Here is a 19382-nt window from a genome sequence, read left to right on the forward strand (position 1 = left end):
AAGACCCCCCTAAAGGAAGAGTGGGTTCCATTTTTGGGGGGGGGGGGGGTTCTTTTTAAAATCACACTTGCATCCGTATAACTTTGATCATGACAATATTCAAAATCAAACAAACAAAAAGTCAAAGTCAAAGGTCGGCATTGTCGCGCGTGACCAAGCCATCGTGTTCATGGAGAAAAGCGAACAGGTGCGACAACGAGGAAATGATTGACCACCAAATCATTTCAGCAACTTTGTCACTTTCAGATATGCGCAACACACTGGCAGAGCTTTGCATTAATCAGTAAGCAAGAAGAAGCTCTGTTCCAAACCGGTTGGTGACCAGTGAGTTACACATTTCTCACGTATGCACCCATTCTCATTGGCTAACCATGTTTGCACAGGTACTAACTGGCTGATTATTGACCATTATATTTCATATCAAGGCCATATTTGCACAGGGCCTCAGGAGGCTATATATGGTCTTGCTATCAAACGACCGGTAAGCATCATCTTACATCTTCTATCTGCTTGCATTAGTGCGGCAGCTATCAAACACTAAAAATTTTACTGAATCAAAAAAAAATTTGGTTGGATATAATTACAGAAGAGGGAAACATCCTCTCTCGAAACATTACTGAGATTTTCGACAAAACTCTCAATTTTTTTAAAACAAATTTTATCGACTCAATCAACTAACAGTGCATTTTTAAAAGTTAATATGTACCATTTTTGAAACCATAAATGTTCATGTATATTTAATAAATCAATTGTCATTTACAGATGTGATTTCCATATTCGAACAAATCTCTCCCCGTACTTTTTGGTCGATGAGACAAATTGACGTCAGAGGTACAACAGCAATTTTGCCCGCTAAACCAACACACTCAAGGAGGCCTGGTTTGTTGAAAAGTGATCAGTAGGAACGGCAACTGTCTCAGGCTCTCATCAACGTGTGCAGAGTAAATTACGTCTATTAAACTGCCTCTGAAAAGTACTTCGGCGGGTCTCGCTAGGCGCAGGCGCTGCTAGCTGCTAATGCCGCCACGAAACGCTGGCAACAGGCGCCGTACAATACAGCTTCAGCATAATGAAGTGTTTCTTAGCACCCTTAATTTGCGATTGAACATTATTTCAGGACGATGTTGTGTTGTTGACATCGGTAGCAACAGTTTGCGACGGACAAAACAGAGTCCGGAAGACGTGTCAAATCAGCCGCTACACCGCGACACGCTGCATGGAACTACTTCAAAGAAATAGCGATGCGAGGCTGGCTGTCCACATATTATTTGGCTAAGGTAAGGATTATTTTGAAGTTGACCTCACTGCGTTGGCAGTGTGTGACTGTTATGCGTCGCGTGAACTATTATTGCTGCGAATTAGCTTCACCACTCCTTTCTGACAGTGTACACGTGTAAATAGGCGGAAGAAATGCATCAACCTTTCTTTTGAAAGGAGGTGCCAGAATTATTCGAGGATTCGTTTCAGCCCTCGTGTGTATGTAATGCATTCAAACCAACCAAGCAAGCAGTCAAACAATGTTATCAAAGAGTCAGTGTGTGCTCCAACTTTCTCCATTTGTGAACGTTTGCAGCAAAACGGTGGGCTGTCTTGATGATGAAGCGTTTGTCCTATGAGTCGAGCCGAGGCCATGAACCCCTCTGACGAGTCCACTCCTGGCAGCCAGTGTGGATGTTTTCCGCCAGCCAAGTCGTCAACAAACCACAGAATGAAAGGAATTCCGCTATTTAGGCGTTCTTCTGCCATCGAAGGCCCGGCAAAACCGCATGCGCTTTTCTGACTGGGTGAAATGGAGTCCAAATCCCAGAGACTCAACAAAACCAAGAAAAACACCGATGCAAAATCCCGGCCCGTCCAAGTCTGCCATTGTAGCACGATGACCTTATGTTTTAAACTTGAATTAAAGATTAAGCAGTAACTATGCATGCGTATGTGGTTTGAATTAAAAAAAAAAAAAATCCCCAAATTACCCAACCCTATTTTAGCTGATCCAACTGCAGTAAATTCAAAATTCCAAGAACATGCGGTACAATAAATACTCCTAATATTTATTTTTACACTCAAGAAGAGCCATCTTTGGAGCGCTAACCTTCTCTCAAATTGATTGTCAAAGAATCCTGTTTGCACAATGTTACAAGGGGATTTCACACGAAACTCCGTTTGCTTGTTCGTCTGGTAATGCTACAGAGCCACAGCCCTTTCACTGTCGGACAAAGCAACACAGAAAACAACCAAACTGGCTTGGCTGGGGGTAAGAATGCCATCTCTCTCAAGAAGTGGCGCAACCACGGCTTATCAAAGCGCGCAGTTGGATGCAGTTTTGTTTTCTCTGTGACACAACCAAAAGGGGTTTCATCTAAAAGAGAGTGCAAGGCTGCAAATGCTGAGTGATGATGTCATAACTATGAGAGAAAAAGCATGACTTTCCCTAAAGTCCCCGTGCGGCAGCTATCAAGTGTCGAGCTGCCAAACAGGAGGAGGACAAGGAGGGGCCGCAAAGCTCCATATTGGATCATCTCCTAAGTAACGATTAGATGTCCATCTTCACCCCAACGCAGTCTGTGCAAATCCAGAATCGCACAGCACCACTTGCTCACTCCTTTTATGTCCGGATGATCATTCTCACGATTATTTTAGCTCCAATCTTTTGTGCGAAGAAAGCACAATTACCGCAAAGACTGCAGCACTTACTGTGTGTGGGCAAAAAACTAAATAAATAAAATTAAAAAATGGCAATGTGGGAATGCTTGAACAGCAACCCGCAGTCTGTGTGCTTGGAAAACATAGCTAGCCCAAATGCAGGTTATATTTCACCACAGAGGATAAGGTGAATACGCACTCCATGGCATGGCATTTCTCGCCACATGCGCGCACAACATTCTTTATTTCTCCCTCCCAGAGCTGAATAAGTAACATTTCAACCAGAACCGACCGCAGTGTCTCTCTAAGCAGGAAGTGCTCACAGACATTTGGGAGCATCTGGAAAGTTCATTACATCTGGAGCACCTCGGCGTGATATTTCAGGAACACAATAGTTTGCAAAGGTGCTGGGAAGCAGAATGATTTGTCGAATGAAATTCCCAACGGTGAATGGGGAACGGACTGAATATCGGTTGGGCTTTGTTGAGGACAAAACACGGTCAGGTTTCATGTGACACAAGGAGGTGCTCAGAAGGGGGGGTTGGGTGCTGGATGGTCCGTCTGTACAGTACAGGTACACCAAAAGCTGCCGTGACCATCCGTGCAAGGTTGACTTGCTGCATCGAGTTTACGATACTCATACTCCAAAAACCTCTTCGCAGCTGAGTTCATAGAATGACGTGCTCATTCACAAATTGTCCTCCATTTTGTTTATTCTGACCTACATCGGGCACAAAAGATAATTACATGATCCCATTTGGGTCAGGGTAAAATCATTTACAGTATGAAGCAGTAAAACTGCCGGCTAAGGAAGAAAAACCATCTGGCGGTAAGACTTGTCGGCTTCCACGAACATACCAAATGCAAACTTGGATGGAATTCAACTGTCTTTGTTTGTGAAGGAGACGTACTTTATGTCGAGCTTAAACGGAAAAGTTTGTATCAAAGCAGAAGAGCTAATCATTGAGATAGAATACTTGTAATGAGAGCACAGAAAACACTTCCATGGCCTGCGCTTAATTGTAAACATCTTTGTTGAGATGGTTGTGTGTTGGCTAAACTTAAGATTCCACAAGACTCACAGTTTGCCCATTTAAGTGTAAAAATCATACTAAATGAAAATGGAAGAGAAAATGGAGTCCCACTTTTTTGAGTCTTGTCATTTTCTGTCCACTTTTTAAGTGAAGACCCCATTTCCTAGTTCATCCCAAAGAAATCTGTTGGGGTTGAGGTCGGGGCTCTAAAGTTCTTCCACACCTAACTCGCCACCGAGCACGCTTGTGTATGTGAGTAGGACACAATCATGCTGGAACAAAAAAAAAGGACCTTCTCACTAAAGTGGAATTAGCTTAAATAGAAGCCCACTTCTGTAATGTAATTGTCACAGGTGAGAGGGTTCCGCTCTTGATTCTGACTACTTGCACCAAAAACAACACAACATTGGTGCACAAGTCAAATGGACAAAATTTGATGGTGTTTTCTACCAAATGTCTTCACTTCTCACCTTGTTGTCTCACCTGAGCGTTGGTTTCCTCAAACTGTTTGTATGTGCACAAGTTTCAGGGAGTACTGTACTGTACTTTTCAAGGATACACCAACTAACTCGTCGCCAAATAAGCATCTTTTCTATCATTCGTGTAAATTTTGATTAAAGACATGCACAGTGGAGTACCACGGTCAGACAGGTGCATACTGAAATAACATTTTCGAGGAGGCAATATTGGAAAAACGTTAAAACGACAAGGAATTATACATACGCATTTTACAGTATGTGTAATGGATTTAAAGCACAAATCACTATTAGGACTACACAGAAGGACTTAATCCATTACTTGAACGCCGACTGTTCTGTTTAATTCCACGGCCGCCATATGTTAGTGGCTAATTTGTGGACAAATGGTACGTCATTATTCATTAGGACCACTTTGTGGGAGTACTTGCGTTGTCCACCAAACACGAAAAGACAACTTACCACTTCGACCGCCTTTAAAATGCCAAAGTAAGACTTGAGATAGTCCACATCGCACCGAATGCCCCCCAAAACACTCCTCGCGTGGACTGGCTCGGTGGTGGGCTGGTAGGGGCTGCTAGCCCCAGAGATCATGGATGTGTTGGAGGCCTCGCCGTCCAAGCCCTCCGCCTCCTCTGTGTTCCTCATGGTGGTTCCTCGCGGTGCCCAAGAGCTTGTAATGACCACGAAAAAAAAAAATCTTTAAAACCGCGCCAGGTTGTCTCTATGCGCCCAAGAGCCCAACTTGTTCCATGGCGACAGAAAGAGCGAGAGAGAGAAACCGAACAGAAGGGTCCACTTCTCACAGCAGCTCCGCCGTGACGCGATCGAGGGTTCACGGGGGTAAGGAGGTCGACACCTCGGGCTGTTTCCTGCTTGTCGCTTCGCTCCCACGGAGGCACTTGGAACTCTATTAGGCGGGTCACTTGTTTTCCACAGTCACATCACCGCAAATGATTCCGCTGAGTACCGCAACACACAGAAAAAAACACGCCTACCGGGAAGAGAGAGCCCTCACTGCGAGCAAATAATAACACGAAGCCATCGGGACCGAGCGAGAAGTCTATTGTGAGCTGGCGCTGTCCGAGTAGCGGCAACCCGCACCGAGGCGGCTCCAAGAGGCTAAGCTCCCGGGGGATGTGGGGCAGCCATGTCTCCGCCCCCCACAAACTGCAGAAAAACTCTCCGCCAGTTTCGAGTTCTTCCAAGCAAGTCTGCGAAAGCGAATTTTGGCCAGTCGGGAAATGGAAACCGACAGCTCTCTTCTTTCTCTCTTTCCAATTGATGCCTTCATAGTTGACGTAGAACGACTCCCATCGAGTGAAGGCCTGGAAAAATCATCTTTGTCTCCGGGGTAGAATTACAGTACAATGCCTGATATTCGTGTGACTACATTAACGGGGGGTATTCTTACATTGGTTTCATATATTTTGTGATTTCTCGTAGAGAAGTTAAGATTTGATATTACACTGGCAGTCTTTTTGGCCGGTATTGTACTGTATTAAAATTGTTTTGTATTTAGCATTTACTGCCATCCGATGGTTTTGTGTGGTATCACAAGGTCAAAAGGAACGCCCTAAGAATGGAGCTGAAGGCCTGGGGACCAGATTGGGCCCGGCACATTTATTTATTTATTTATTTATTTATTGACCCACTCACGCAAATTGTGACGCCATGTTTCAAATGCAATGTGTTTCTTAAAATATACCAGATACTCCGATATAAAAATACAATGCAGGAAGAAATATGTGTACAACGACTTTCAATCACAACAGCCCTCCAAAGTGAAACCTGATGTGATCCATGATGGAAATTAATTTGACCCCGTAAGAGGTCAAACTGCAGTCCTCGAGGCCCGCTGTCCTGGGTGTTTTAGATGTTTGCCTCCTGCAACTCACTGATTCAAATGATCAGCTCATTAGCAAGCTCTAATAACGATCCTGATCATTTCAATCCGGTGTTTTGGGTGAGTGAAACATCTAAAACATGCTGAAGGGCCCCCGAGGACCGTAGTTGGTCACCCCCACCCGAGGATCTTGGACTGGAGGTACACTATGTCACAGAGGCTACCTACACAACTGATGAAAGTTAATGGACCTTATTCTAAACAGGTCCACCCCATGTACCAATTATCTTACAATGTATTCAGGAATGACTTAGTAAGAGTTTATGTAATTTAAAAAAAAAAAAAAGGTTTTTCTTTAGGCTTGTTCTGGTTGGGTTCGCCAAGACTGTCATTCTTTTCAATCAAAAAGAAAACCCTAAAACAAACATCGTGTAGTTTGTTATCTTCGAAACACACACCTGTTGATAGGGTAACCTCACAAAGTAAAACCAGTCCACCAATCACGATAAAACACCACACTTGGATTCATGTTTTATTGAAGCCTTAGGTTTTCCTTATCTTTGTCAGCACAAGAAGCTAGAATCCACATGGCAGCGTAGAGGCTACAGCGTTGTGTTAAAGTCATACAATCAAATTCTGAATTAATTCAGTACACAAAAAGCGGCCATTTGAGTGCTTATATCTTGATATCCTGAATACAAAAAGGACTGATAGCAGAAGCTTGTCTTCTCCGAAAGAGGAGGACCGCCATTAGTGGTCAAAGGCAATTCATTGAAGTTGTCAAGCAACAGTTGACTTCAACTGAGGCCAGAGTACAAAAGTTGCGTTCAGCTCATTACTCAAAAACAAAAAAGACATGCAATTATGGAACCAGGCAGCAGGAGAGAGCGCTTCATTCCTTTTACCCAATTTACAGTTCTAACAAGTGTGACCAAACAGGTTAAATCAATCAGCTTGGAGTGACAGTTGATAGTGAATAGAAAATGTCAAATGGGCAGAAACAGTCTAAAAAAAAAAAACAACAACAAAAGGAGACTTGGGCAAAAATGACAATGGATATCCATTTGGGTCCATCTTCCGGATGTCCCAAAATGCTCATTGCACAATTTCGAAAGAAAAAAAAAATCAAATATCGGGATTCAACGGTGAACCACAGGCAGGGTTGTTTGTACCTTTCAGTACAGAAGCAGCAAATGCAGAGAAATACGCTATTTTATGGTGTCGGCTCAGCAGTAACTAGCACAAAAAGGCAAGGCAGAAAGGATGCATTCTGTGTTTTTAACTGTTGCGAATGGAAAAGTGATTCAGGAGTCCGAGGAAAAGTGCTTCTTTCAACATGTTCGGATCCTGGTGGTCGCGGAGGTGTGCTTCATCTACTGCGTACGCCACCCGCTCACAAACAAACAAAAAACAGCCCTCATTTTTGATCGAGAGGAAACAGTGTGCAGTTCGTATCAAAGACACCATGGTGGTCTTCCTGAAACCAGAGTGATTTAAAGCAGGGTTCCTCGCATTTTCAATAGTTTGTGGAAAGGGAGAGAAAGATGTTACGGGCGACTACAAATCCAACTCGGCGTAAATTAGTGAACAATGGGGTCCATTGCGCCTCGGCACTTTTTCTGCTCGTCTTTTCTAAACAAGCAGCCACCTCCTACGCATTTACCACATCTTGTGTGAAAGCGACTGTGGCAGGGCGGGGGGGGTGTCATTAAACAAAGAAATGTTAGAGTGTTTGATAAAGTACAATACAGTTAGCACGAGAGTGACGCTATGAAGGTGGGGTGTCGTTTGAGGGCAAAGGTCATTTTAGGGCACTGGAGAGGATACCAAACAAAAAAGGTCTGACAGGACAAACCAGTTTCCAATAGCGAAGGTGATTCCTCTCATCCTGATGTAGAAACGGAATGTTTTTACGGGGGGCGATACAAACAACATGGAAAGCAACTAACTCGTGGTTTTGGGATTCTGGGGTACATGAAAGTTCAATCTTTCAATTTCAACGAAGGTGTGCGATCTTTTATTTTGAGATGAGGCCACAAAAGGGCTTCTCTCCCCACCCTAAAAAAAACAAACAAAACAAAACACCAGCAACCACAGGCTTGATGTACATGAACAAAAACGTCAATAAATTATTTGGATGACACGAAATGGACTGAAACCTTTCAAAACCAACGGTGCTACAAGTGCATTTGCTCTCCTGTGGAAAAGCGACTATTGTAGCAGGAGCGGCTCGTGTGCCAGGCACTTTTGGGAGTAATAGTAGGAAAGATGCTGCCCAACCCCCCTTTCCCAAATATACACACCTGTAGCGAAAGGAAATATTCCGGCGGAGCCTCAAAGCCTTGTCAAGTGCCAGCTTTAGTTAGTCAAGAGGCAGGGGCCAGGACTTGGAACAAGAATTGTATATACACAAAACAAAACCTGAAGAGATTTTTCCTGGCACTTATTTACAGAATCCTTCGAGATGATACGATCAGCTGTCTAGACTTTGTCCCGTTTCTTTCATGCTGTCAATGGCATTGGAGCATGTTGTGTATAGATTGTTTCCTGAAACGGTGCGTGTACGCACACACGCACAAAAAAAAGGAACTTTGAATAAATACATTGGCATAAGCCCAACGTTTTGTTCGCAAACATCTGAATTCAGCTCCAAGACAATTACAACCAAGAGTTTAAATAACGTTTCAATTTCAAGCCAATTCTTTCGATGAGACAAGCTGAGCCGAGGGCCAGTGTGTTTCCACTCTTCAAACCACTCAGGAGTGTTTTTTTTTCTTTCCTTTTCCTTTTTAAATATATCTGAGCGACTGGGAGGCCAGCAACCCAGTGTCCCGGGCTTGCCGCCGACGTGGGTGCGCACATTTCAATACACTTCTCCACAGACAACCTTGGTGGATAACACTGAAAGTGGAGAGGACTAAGACTTCCGCACAAGCATCTTATTAGGATCTTCTTAATCATCTCTCTCTCTCTCTCTCTCTCTCTCTCTCTCTCTCTCTCTCTCTCTCTCTCTCTCTCTCTCTCTCTCTCCCCCTCCCTCCAAAACATCTTACAGTGTCCCAAATAGGTTTTGGTGAAACCTGCCCTGTGTTCTGACAAAGACATTGGGGATTTGGTCAATCGTTTATGCTCACATGTATACTTGAATTTCCATTATTTACGCGGTGAACAATGCAGCTCTTTTTTTTTTCCTTTTTTTGTGGGCTTCACGCTTCGTTCTCAGTCTGCGGCGGTATGTTGGTGGATGAAACCAGGGGGTCCTGTTTGCGGCTCATTCGGTCCAACTCGGCCTGGACGTCAGTCAAACCCGGCTTCTGCCCTTGGAACAGAAAGGGAGACAAAAGGAAAAAAAAAAGTAATCTCCTGTAGCTTCTGTGCGCGCTCATATAAAGCAAGCGGATGAACGGAGCTTGGAAGGTGACGCTATTCCATGCTGAAAAGGTTGTCGGCTTGCTGCCACAGTTAAGACATGCAAAATGAAGGATCAAGCAAAAAGGCACCGTGCACGTGCATTCGCCTTAAATCTGGAAAAAGAGGCACATTATACTGGCGTCGGGGTGATGACGCACACAGCAGGCAAAAAAAAAAAAATACTATCACATAACGGTTAGTTGAGCAACTTACAATGTAGTGGTGGATTGTAAAGCAAAACGTTACATTCGTGAGAATAGAGATTTGGTTCATACAAGCCTGTCACACGTTTCTTCCCATCTCAGAAGCTCAGCACAGATCCCTTTCACAAATCTCTTTTTTTGCCGTGGAGCTAAAACTTCACGCGGCAAATGCGGAGTTTGCTCGCTCGCTCGCTCACACACACACACACACACACACACACACACACACACACACACACACACACACACACACACACACACGGAAAGGGTGGCAAAATGTGTTCGTACCTGTTTTTTTGGCAGAGCCTTGCACGCCGGCTCCAACAGCGCCGCTTCCAGGGCTTCCCGGGGATCCCGTCTTTTTACTCAACAGGCTGTTGAAGAAGTTGGCCAATACGCCCTCAGTGGCAGCTCCCGCTGTGGGAAAATATGCAAGTGACTTGTATGCCAAGATGAATGACCTACCCTTGACTTCAAACATGACCCAATACTGAGCTGTGGTTGGTCTTTGACAAATTTTCCAGAATTGCTGCCGCTTGTCTCGAACAAGACTACAATTAAATTAAACTCCAGTTGAACTTAGTCAATCCAACTTGACCAAATATTGGTATGTTCTTCCTAGTTGCTGTATTTAGTGATAAAGAAAAACAAGAAACATGTTTTTCCAATGGTGGATGGTACAGGATGTGCTTAAAAAGTCATTCAATGCCAACGTTTTTTTTTTTTTAAATGCAGGCGTATGATTCCAGCTATGTCATTTTATATATATATATATATATATATATATATATATATATATATTCTTTTTTTCAAATGGTAGGGTTTGAAAATGGCTGGCAGTGAATGTGTGAGGTCAACATGGTTTTATGAACCACCTCTTGGGGGCAGTATTGGAATGACAAAAATGATCCGCATGTTTTCGCTGGCGCCTGAAACGCTGTCAAAAGCGGTCACATCAATGTGAGAAACTTGACAAGGGTCTTGATTTTTTTTACCTTTCATATTGGCATCGGGCTTTTTGACGGCAGCCATCGGGGAACCACTGCCCAAAGTGGGCTGGCCGGCACGTCCCGCAGGTCTCGGAGAACCTGACGCTGTCCGTCCTGGAGATTCCTGCCACACAGAAATCAGAATGACAATGTCAAGACCAACAACATGCTGAGGTGATGTCGTAAGAAGGTCGCGGGAGGCCGGATAGTGTTTCGAGAGTTCTATTGACCACACTTACGGTAGCTCCTCTTGTCGGTGTGGCTGGTTGCTTTGCTAATAAAGACTGTCCAAAAAAACGTCAGAACTGTGGTGAATTCTTTGCAAAGTAGGAAAATTGGCCAGACCACCTCGCACATCATAAAGCGTACCTGTTGTTTCATCAGGAATACCTGCTCATCCTCCGCATTTATCTCTTTGTCATGCACCAGCTAGAAGGAAAATGGAAATGAAAAATTACAAACTCGTATATGAATCGCAAAATATGAAAACTCGGCCACTTTGGCCGGCAGAAACGAACAGCTTTACCTTTCGAACGGGGGGTTTCGTGATAAAATCTTCAAATGGATCTTCAGGTCTGACTGTTGTCAAGTTTTCATGCAGAATGCAGATTTTCTTGTCGTTATCCCACCCTGATGGACTACCAGAATAGAACAGAGTTGGGTTTTAGTGCACTGTATTTAAAATTCTGCTCCCGAAAGTAATCGAGTGTCCGAGAATCGCATTTGGTGAACACAAATTTTTGCTGCGTGCTGAGCCTCACTTACATGAACACGGCATCCTTCTCCACGACGAGGGCAGGATTGGTAAAGTGAAAGTCATACAATTTATGTACAATATACTTGTAAAGCAGATCGAGGTTTTTTTCCTCTTTGGCTGAGGTGTAGATGAGGCCAGCTCCATCTGTTGAGCTGGGTCAAGGTCTGTAAAGCAAGTTGGAGTCAAAGCAACATTGACAAAAGGTCTCAAGGATACATTGTAAGCAAAATCGCCGAATGTGGGACTGGATGAAATCAAAGTGCTCTTCTCTGTAGTCGTGCTCCTTCTCCAATACGCTGACTGAGTCGCACTGCGGATTTGACAGAGAGACAAGAGAAATGTGACAAATGGGAGTTAGCACAGTGGTGACATTAACGCTTTCACCATGGAAATGAACGTCAATCTCCCTCTTTTGAGATTACTTTTTATTTCACATATCAGAAACCCTTTTTTGTGCTCATTTTGGCAACTATAGCGCCATATGAGGCCATTGCTACAGTCCCTAAGACAGATTTGGACATATAAAGTCATCTGTAGCTTAGGGGTGTTTTATATAAATGTGCTCGTAATGAAAAAGAAGACTGTAAAACTAAAGTGTACTTCACACCCCTGACATGAAAAGTCCACGGGGCCCAGAAGCAGCGCGGAAAGTGGGCGGATGGGTGATCTCTTTTAAATTGACTGCTATGACGATACGATCAGGAAAAGAGCCCTCGATGAAGAGTCCAAAAATCGGTCTCAAGCAAAAGGCAGCGATGCAAAGAGAACTGGCATCTTCACTATTTTAAAGTTCCCAGCTGACACGCCAAGCCCTGCCGACTACAAGGCACTTTCGACTCAAGTCTTTGCCTCGAGGCTTACCGAGCAAGAAGAGTTGCTTTTGAACACAGGCCAGCCTCTCACAAAGCACAACATCCAAGTAAAAGCTCGCATGGAAATGCTCCGTTGGGGAGGAACGCTGCTCAGCGAGTGACTGCTCATGAGGGTTTAAGAAGCCATCCGTAAAATCCAGCAAGGGAAGATGTTGCCAGAATAAGAAAGACTCATTTTGGCTTCACGCGGAGAGATTGTAAAAGATGTGCCAGTAGAACTTCTGGTAAAATCCTTTCGGGCAGCGATACGAGGCTGCACATAAGCAAGAACAAGATTTCAATTGTAAATTGAGTAAAAGCATACCACAAAGGAATTCTTTTCCCTCGTTTGCACTCCTGTTAAAAACGAAAGCGATCACATTGCTCGGCAATCTGTGCGCACACGCGGTATTTCATTCGCAACTTTGGGAATCGCTTACCTTTGTGCAAACAATTAGCACTGGAATGCCGAGGTTGTGCGTGAGTGTGTTGTCCCCCAGCGGTAACACAACAGTATCGTCTTCGCCTGCCGCCATGGCCCGTCTCTGTGGGGAGGCAGGAGTGGCCTCCTCCGGTTCGACGTACTCCTGGAACGCTTTCACCACTTAACCAAGACAAGGGGGGAAAAATGGCATGTTTATTTATTTATTTTTTGTACTTCCCTGCCAGGACCTTTTGCAGTATTTGCACAGTGCTAACTAATATGCCGATCCGCAAAATGCTCATTTTTGTAATATCAATTTAAACGGTCAAATGACGGCAATGGCTGCAGAATGTGCACCTTTTCAAAGACGGCAAATTTTACTGCTGCAATTCCCGGTGACCGAGACACGTCGTTCAATTATGAGCAACAGCCCCAGAAATATGGCATCGTTGTTTTGCCACTCCAGCTGTTGAAGACGTTTGGCTACGAGTGTGTGCGTGCGCGTGTGCTTAGATGCAGGAAGCTTTGGCCTACTTCCTCAGGAGCTTTGGAATGTAGCTCGGGACAGCCTGCGACATCAGCTTAACTCGCATTTTGGAGCCAACTCCTTGACTTTGAAACGTGGGATTTAAGATGTGGGGCAGCAAGGAGGGAAATGTTCTATCCTGCAGGGAAGTCTTACTGGTACCAACTGGTCAATTTGATAAAATGGAAAAAGGAAGAAAGATGAATTGACTGATGAACTTGTCGTGGACTTATTTGACTCCAGGGAAGGAAAATCAAGCCAAATGTAACGATCAATTCCATTGTGGAGATTCCCAAAGTAGAAGAGCAAAGTGTTTATGTTGCTTATATGTGCAGATGGTCGATTAATTTTTATTTTTTTTAAATGATACTCCACGAAAACACACTTGTCTTTTTCAGATATTAGAAACTCTTTTTAAACAGTGCATTAAAACAACAGAATCCCCCCCCCCCAAAAAAAACAATTTGTTCATATCATATAAGATGCTTTCATGTTTTTGTTCAAAAGGTGAACTAGCCCATGCGAGTAGAACATGACAAGACATTTTCTGGAGAGAAAAAAAAAATATGACTTCTCTCCTAATTGCTTCCTTTTTCACTTGACTTTCTGAACCGATCCTGCAATTTAGCTCGAAAAATGGAGCAGCCGCACTTTCCGAGCGTCCAGCCCACACACCGAATTCAGCAGCCCAACAGCGCTGACACTACTGTCGGAGGGGAGGGAACCATGATGCAAGAGGGCTGCAAGAGCTCTTGGATTGGAGCCACTCCAACAAACGTCTCCCTCTGAAACATCCACTCAAATGTAATGTGACTCAGGCTCACTACAAGTCCAGGCTGTCACGCTGAGAAATTATTACCCAGCTGATATTTTAGCATGTGTGTGTGTGTGTGTGTGTGTGCTTACATCTGAGATAAATGGCTACCTTCCTCCAAGAAATCTGGAGGTATTTATATTCCAATATTCATGTCATGCAGTAATTATGGCAACACATTGTTTTTTTTTGTGTGCCGTTTTCCAAAGCTCCATTGGATAGTTGCACAAAACTTGGAAAAAACATGCTTTTTTTCTGGTTATGATTGTAGAATAATGTACACACGCATTGCATGAGTATTTTTTAAATCATTATGCAACAAACTGTAGGACTCATGCAGACATGCTCAGTTAAAGCATTGTTAGGCAACATTGACACCGAGCTAGTTGCGCTGTCATGAATCATGCAGAAACGCAATACCTTTTCAAGCCATTAAATGTAATAGCTACTATTGCGATGTCCAAAACATGCACAGACTAAACACAATAGTGGGCAGTCAGTGGATAACAGCGAAAGAGAGTTTGTATTTCTCGTCCATAAAAAAAAATCTGTATATTTAAATTATAGCTTTCATTTTGTTGTTCTGCCCTCATAAATGAGGAAACGTACACGGAAGGCAGAGAAGCACAGTCTTAAAAACTAAGCAGGCTGAACTAACTCATACAAAAAGCATCATCTGTTCTCAAAAGATCTCTTCATGAGCAAGACATGATTGTGTCTAAATTTAACAGCAGAACATTATCTGCGCATGTCTCATTCATTAAGTGTTGAACTCGCCCGAGGCCAAAACACACTGCTGAGGATCACGGGCTTCTGAAGATGACTTACAGTCAGTCATAACAATAGGTCATCTCTCTCACACACACACACACACACACACACACACACACACACACACACACACTTCAATCCAGTCCTCTCCTTTAATTGCTCTCTTACAGGTAGTCAGTCAAGCTAGGTGTGTGTTCTCGATTTTCTCTGGCATTCTTCAGAAGACGAGACGAAACGAGATATAAATATGGCGGAAGAAATGAGCGCTGTCCACCTGAATAGCAGGCTTGGTCGATATTTAAGTCAAATGTATACCGAGACACAAAATAACCTCCATCTAAATCAGACTGTTTGCATGACAAGTAATCGCCCCATCACTGGTTTCAAAGCTCGTGTATCAGCAATGACGACCAGATTCTGAGATGACCACAAAAAATTAATAAGACGTCCACAGAAGTCATCAGCCTTTACTCACTCTTGAGCTCCATTTCTCTCATGTCCTCCGGAGGGATCTTCAGTTTGTCCACATGGTCACGTAGCACGCTGGCCCACTTCTGCAGTGACTCCATGATGGTCCAGGGCCGCGACATATCCGCAACAAACATGGCGAGGCAATCACACAGCGACTGAGCGGAAACGGCAAACTTGAGCAGGCCTTTGTGGTACAGGTCTCCGTCCAGGATCCACACGTTACATCGTGTAAGGTCTGCCAGAGGAGAATAACCCATGTGAGTTGACACTAAGTACTATTAACATGACTGGAGCACAGATTTCGCTTTTTCCCCAGGCGGACTCACCATCCCGGTCTTCATCGTGGACATTTAAGTATTGATATTCCAGTCCTCTTCCTTTCTTGTTGTGTTCAGCCCCTTGAAGCTTGGACATGAGTGTCGTTTTTCCTGATCCATCCTCCCCTAAAAGACACCTTAGCCATCAGTTCAACTGATTTAATAAATGAATTTAAGATCAATCAAGGCAGAATGTGTTTTAGTACATTGCAACTGTCAAGTCAATAAAAACTTTATTAAAAAACATGACGTTGTTTCAAATGGATATGAAAAGTTATTCTCTTCATGGTTTGGGTCGTAACATGTCAGAAAATAGGCGAGAATGTTGGTCATTGTAATCCAGAGTAAAAACAAATGTTTTATTTTGATTGAACAAAAGGATAACCTGTCCACTTTCACGGAGGACGACAGCAATCAGAAAACATTTCCTCTTGAGAGGTTGAAATTCTGAGCATTCAATTTTAAATTAAAAAAAGGTATCAAAGTCATCGATGGATTCTGAAAAATAATGTGATCAATTCGATAATTGTAAGTTGTTAAAAGAGAGTTCACATTATACTTTTAATAGGTGCACACACGGCCACCTCTGAATACGTATTCATCATCATGTATTTCATTATTTGCAAGAAAGGAAGATCAGCTACAAAGTAAAAAAAGGCATGCTGAACAATGTTCCACTCCCTTCTGTGCTGACAACCACAAACAAAAACAAGGGCTGCTGATTCGGTCTTCCACAATGAACACTTGATAAAGACTTACCAAATACCAGAATGTTTTTTCCTGATGGCAATTTTGAACTTGACTGGGTCGACACATCACTCAGTATTGAGGTCCTATGAGACAGGAGTTCAGTGGGTTACACTGATTTGCAAAAATCCAGTCAAGTTTTTTTTTTTAAAGAAACGGTTCAATGAAAGATCATCAATAAAGTAAGGCAACACAAAACATAGCTGTCATTGTAATGAAATATCTTTTTTTCAACTCTGTTCTCCGTCTCTGCCATTCAAACACTTGAAATGATGTCATCTCGACTGACTGACATAGGCAGCGAATGCTGTTAGGTGGCGAAGGCGTTAGCATGAAGGTTCCTGTTAGCTTGTTCTATCCCTACATTGATATGACAGCAGTTAGCTTAGCCGTGATTTGGCATACCCTCAAAAAAACATCTCATTACAAAATAAAGGGGAAATGCACATCTTAGAGACTCTTTGACAGACACTCGATAATGACCAAGAACGCTAGCAAACTAGTCGCCCAGCCTCAATTTGTGCTCCTTTTAGCCGGGCCGCCGGTGCTTCCCAGCAAACAGTTGTGACAAAGCAGGACGTTGGTGGTGGCGGCGGCACTTTTCCCTGCAGAAGCTAACAGTGGTTACGCCGCTAAAACAACAGCCAAACTTGCCAAAGGTCGAGTCCTTCTTCCTCCTCGTTGTTGTTGTCGCCTGCCCCGGCTACGCCCGGCAGTTGCTTCTCCAAAACGGGAGCCATCTTCTCTGTATACGAGTACAAAGGCAAGGCCCTGCTGCTTGGCCACCACTAGCACCGCCCTAGTCCAAGCGGCCAAGGGTGCGTTTCATTCCTCGGCAGCCACGCCGCGCCATATCCTGGTGCCGGGCGGGCGTTGGCAGCGTCAAATAAACTGGAGCACGTCACAAGCATAATCCTTGCCTCAGTCATTTTTCAATATTTTGGAAGATAAAAAAAAAACAATTTTTTTAGAACACACGTAGAATTTTTCATTGGATCTGTTTCCTTCCACTGACTTGTTCAGCCATATAGTTGAAGTGTTTGTTACAATATCAACTAAAACAAATTGTCTTCCAAAAAATGGAAAAATGACTGGCTATCATGCTATGTGGCCGGCGACATTTTACGTTCGCCAATGCCACGGTACGGAAGTTTACTGCATTCAATTGAGGGGGAAAATCTGCGGTTATTCTGAGTATTTTAGGGGATGATGATCCAGTAGATGGCGCTATTTATCGGGGGGTTAAAAAATGACCATTCATACGTATTCATACATCCACTATGGATAACAGCGTAAACCACATCTTTGATGTGAATTGTATATTCTCTGAGACAAATCTACAAATTAAGTCAAATTTAATGCCAAAGCAATCCCATTACAATTTGACACTTTTGCAGGGCTATCGGTCCATTCTTTCTCAAGTCTATATCAGTGGTCCCCAACCTATATTGGTCCAAGGATTTGGCATTGGCTTACTCTGTTTAATTGAATGCATTTCTGGCATGAAGCCTTGGCTTATTCTGATGTATGAATGACAACAGATGGATAGGTTCACAGGTTCACCATATACCCTCTGCAAGAGTCTGTAATTGTTCTGCCTGTCACGGTGGTGAACTATGAACAAAGATATACTTTTAATTAATGAAGAATACTTTCTGAAGAAATGAGATGAATGTGGACCATTTCCCTTGGCACCTCCGATAAACTCAAACGGCACCCCGGTTCGGAATGACGTCTAGATCTTGATCAAAACTGTGGACATTTGCCTTGAGAATGTACAAGATGTTCGCATATGCATGTTGATTCCCATGTTTTGTGGGAGCAGAGTGACAGACAGAGGTTGTGGCTCAACTCATGGGAATTGCATTCCAGAACATTTGCATCATGTGAAACTCGGCCTTTGCCGCTGCCCCATTGGTCACCGCTGAGCTCTGCTTGCAGCAAGGGAAACATGCTAGATTGAGTTTGTTTTCTTGTTTTCTTTTGCTTACAAATGGAGTCGTTGTGCCGCCATCTGTGACACAGAAATCAGCATGCCGCACAATTAAAAGTTCAAGACCCAAAGCTAACGAGATTATGCAGATAATACAGTTTGGATTTTCAACATTGCAATTGTAGTCACACTGGTTTGTTTCTGTTTGGGGGCAAAGAGACAAAACCTCATGACTGAAAATGGAAGGCTTAAAATAAATGACGATGACTGCACTTTTATGAGATTTCGTGGTTGCCTATATGCGTTTTGCGTATATTACAGAAGAGGGCGCTGTGTCCCTAAAAATAATCCCTGACTGCTTTTTATCGACCAGGAACGTTTCACAGAAAACAAAGCAAAATGTGCACAAATCTAGCAAAAACATTTATACCGTGTCAAATCAATTATTTGATCCATGTAACTGATTCAACTCGGGGACATACGTGATCTTTGCCAAACCCGTTTTTTGGAGGGGCTGGGGGGCGCAGCCAAATAGTTCAGACATTATGAGGGTTGTTTTTGTCATTTAATGAGAAGTTTTCCAAAGATTTAAAGTAATCTGCTGCTGTAAAGCAATCGTGTCCTTCCTTAATCACCCCGTGCCCCAACTAACATCCTCCTTATCTTATACAGCCCCCATATTTTGTCACGATTTATACTTCTAACACATTGCGCATTCCAGCGATGTGAAATATGTTGCAATTATCACTGTCACTGTTAGTTTACACAGCAATTGGGATTTCACCGGCATGATACCTCCCAGGCATAATTTATCTGACGATGACACTCCTCTAGGGGGGGACCCCTGATGATTTTTCATATTTTCTTCTTGCGAATTTTACACTGCTGCCTCGTTATCATCCTCGTTGTTCCCCAGATGTACTTACTACTAGACGTTATTAGTCGGCTACTTGTGCAGCGGAGAGGGGGGCGGGGACAGCAATTGGGATTTCACCGGCATGATACCTCCCAGGCATAATTTATCTGACGATGACACTCCTCTAGGGGGGGACCCCTGATGATTTTTCATATTTTCTTCTTGCGAATTTTACACTGCTGCCTCGTTATCATCCTCGTTGTTCCCCAGATGTACTTACTACTAGACGTTATTAGTCGGCTACTTGTGCAGCGGA

At 43.5% G+C, this 19382-nt stretch overlaps 2 protein-coding genes across 3 annotated transcripts in view; both read right to left on the reverse strand.

Moving 5' to 3' along the window:
* Nucleotides 1-5485, reverse strand: part of cmtm4 (CKLF-like MARVEL transmembrane domain containing 4) — a 12331-nt gene extending 6846 nt beyond the window's left edge. Inside the window, exon 1 of the mRNA XM_019876407.1 lies at nt 4613-5485. Within this exon, the coding sequence (XP_019731966.1) occupies nt 4613-4798 (186 nt within the window). The 5' untranslated portion in view covers nt 4799-5485. The remainder of the gene's footprint in view (nt 1-4612) is intronic.
* Nucleotides 5486-6515: 1030 nt separating this feature from the next.
* On the reverse strand, nt 6516-17096 carry dync1li2 (dynein, cytoplasmic 1, light intermediate chain 2). 2 transcript variants are annotated; one of them, XM_019876398.1, is made up of 13 exons: nt 16932-17096; nt 16290-16363; nt 15540-15656; nt 15218-15448; nt 12648-12811; nt 11573-11666; nt 11365-11500; nt 11126-11237; nt 10969-11028; nt 10839-10883; nt 10606-10723; nt 9899-10027; nt 6516-9315 (listed from the first exon to the last, which is right to left on the reverse strand). In XM_019876398.1, exons 1-13 carry the CDS (start codon nt 17015-17017, stop codon nt 9203-9205), a joined length of 1479 nt encoding a protein of 492 aa, XP_019731957.1. In that variant the 5' UTR covers nt 17018-17096; the 3' UTR covers nt 6516-9202. The 2 variants fall into 2 exon arrangements, with proteins under 2 accessions (XP_019731957.1, XP_019731958.1); XM_019876399.1 differs by having other exon boundaries at nt 9189-9310.
* Between the last annotated feature and the right edge of the window lie 2286 nt (nt 17097-19382).

Source organism: Hippocampus comes, unplaced genomic scaffold, assembly GCF_001891065.2.
Source record: "Hippocampus comes isolate QL1 unplaced genomic scaffold, H_comes_QL1_v1.1 scaffold150, whole genome shotgun sequence".
Taxonomy (NCBI): Eukaryota; Metazoa; Chordata; class Actinopteri; order Syngnathiformes; family Syngnathidae; genus Hippocampus; species Hippocampus comes.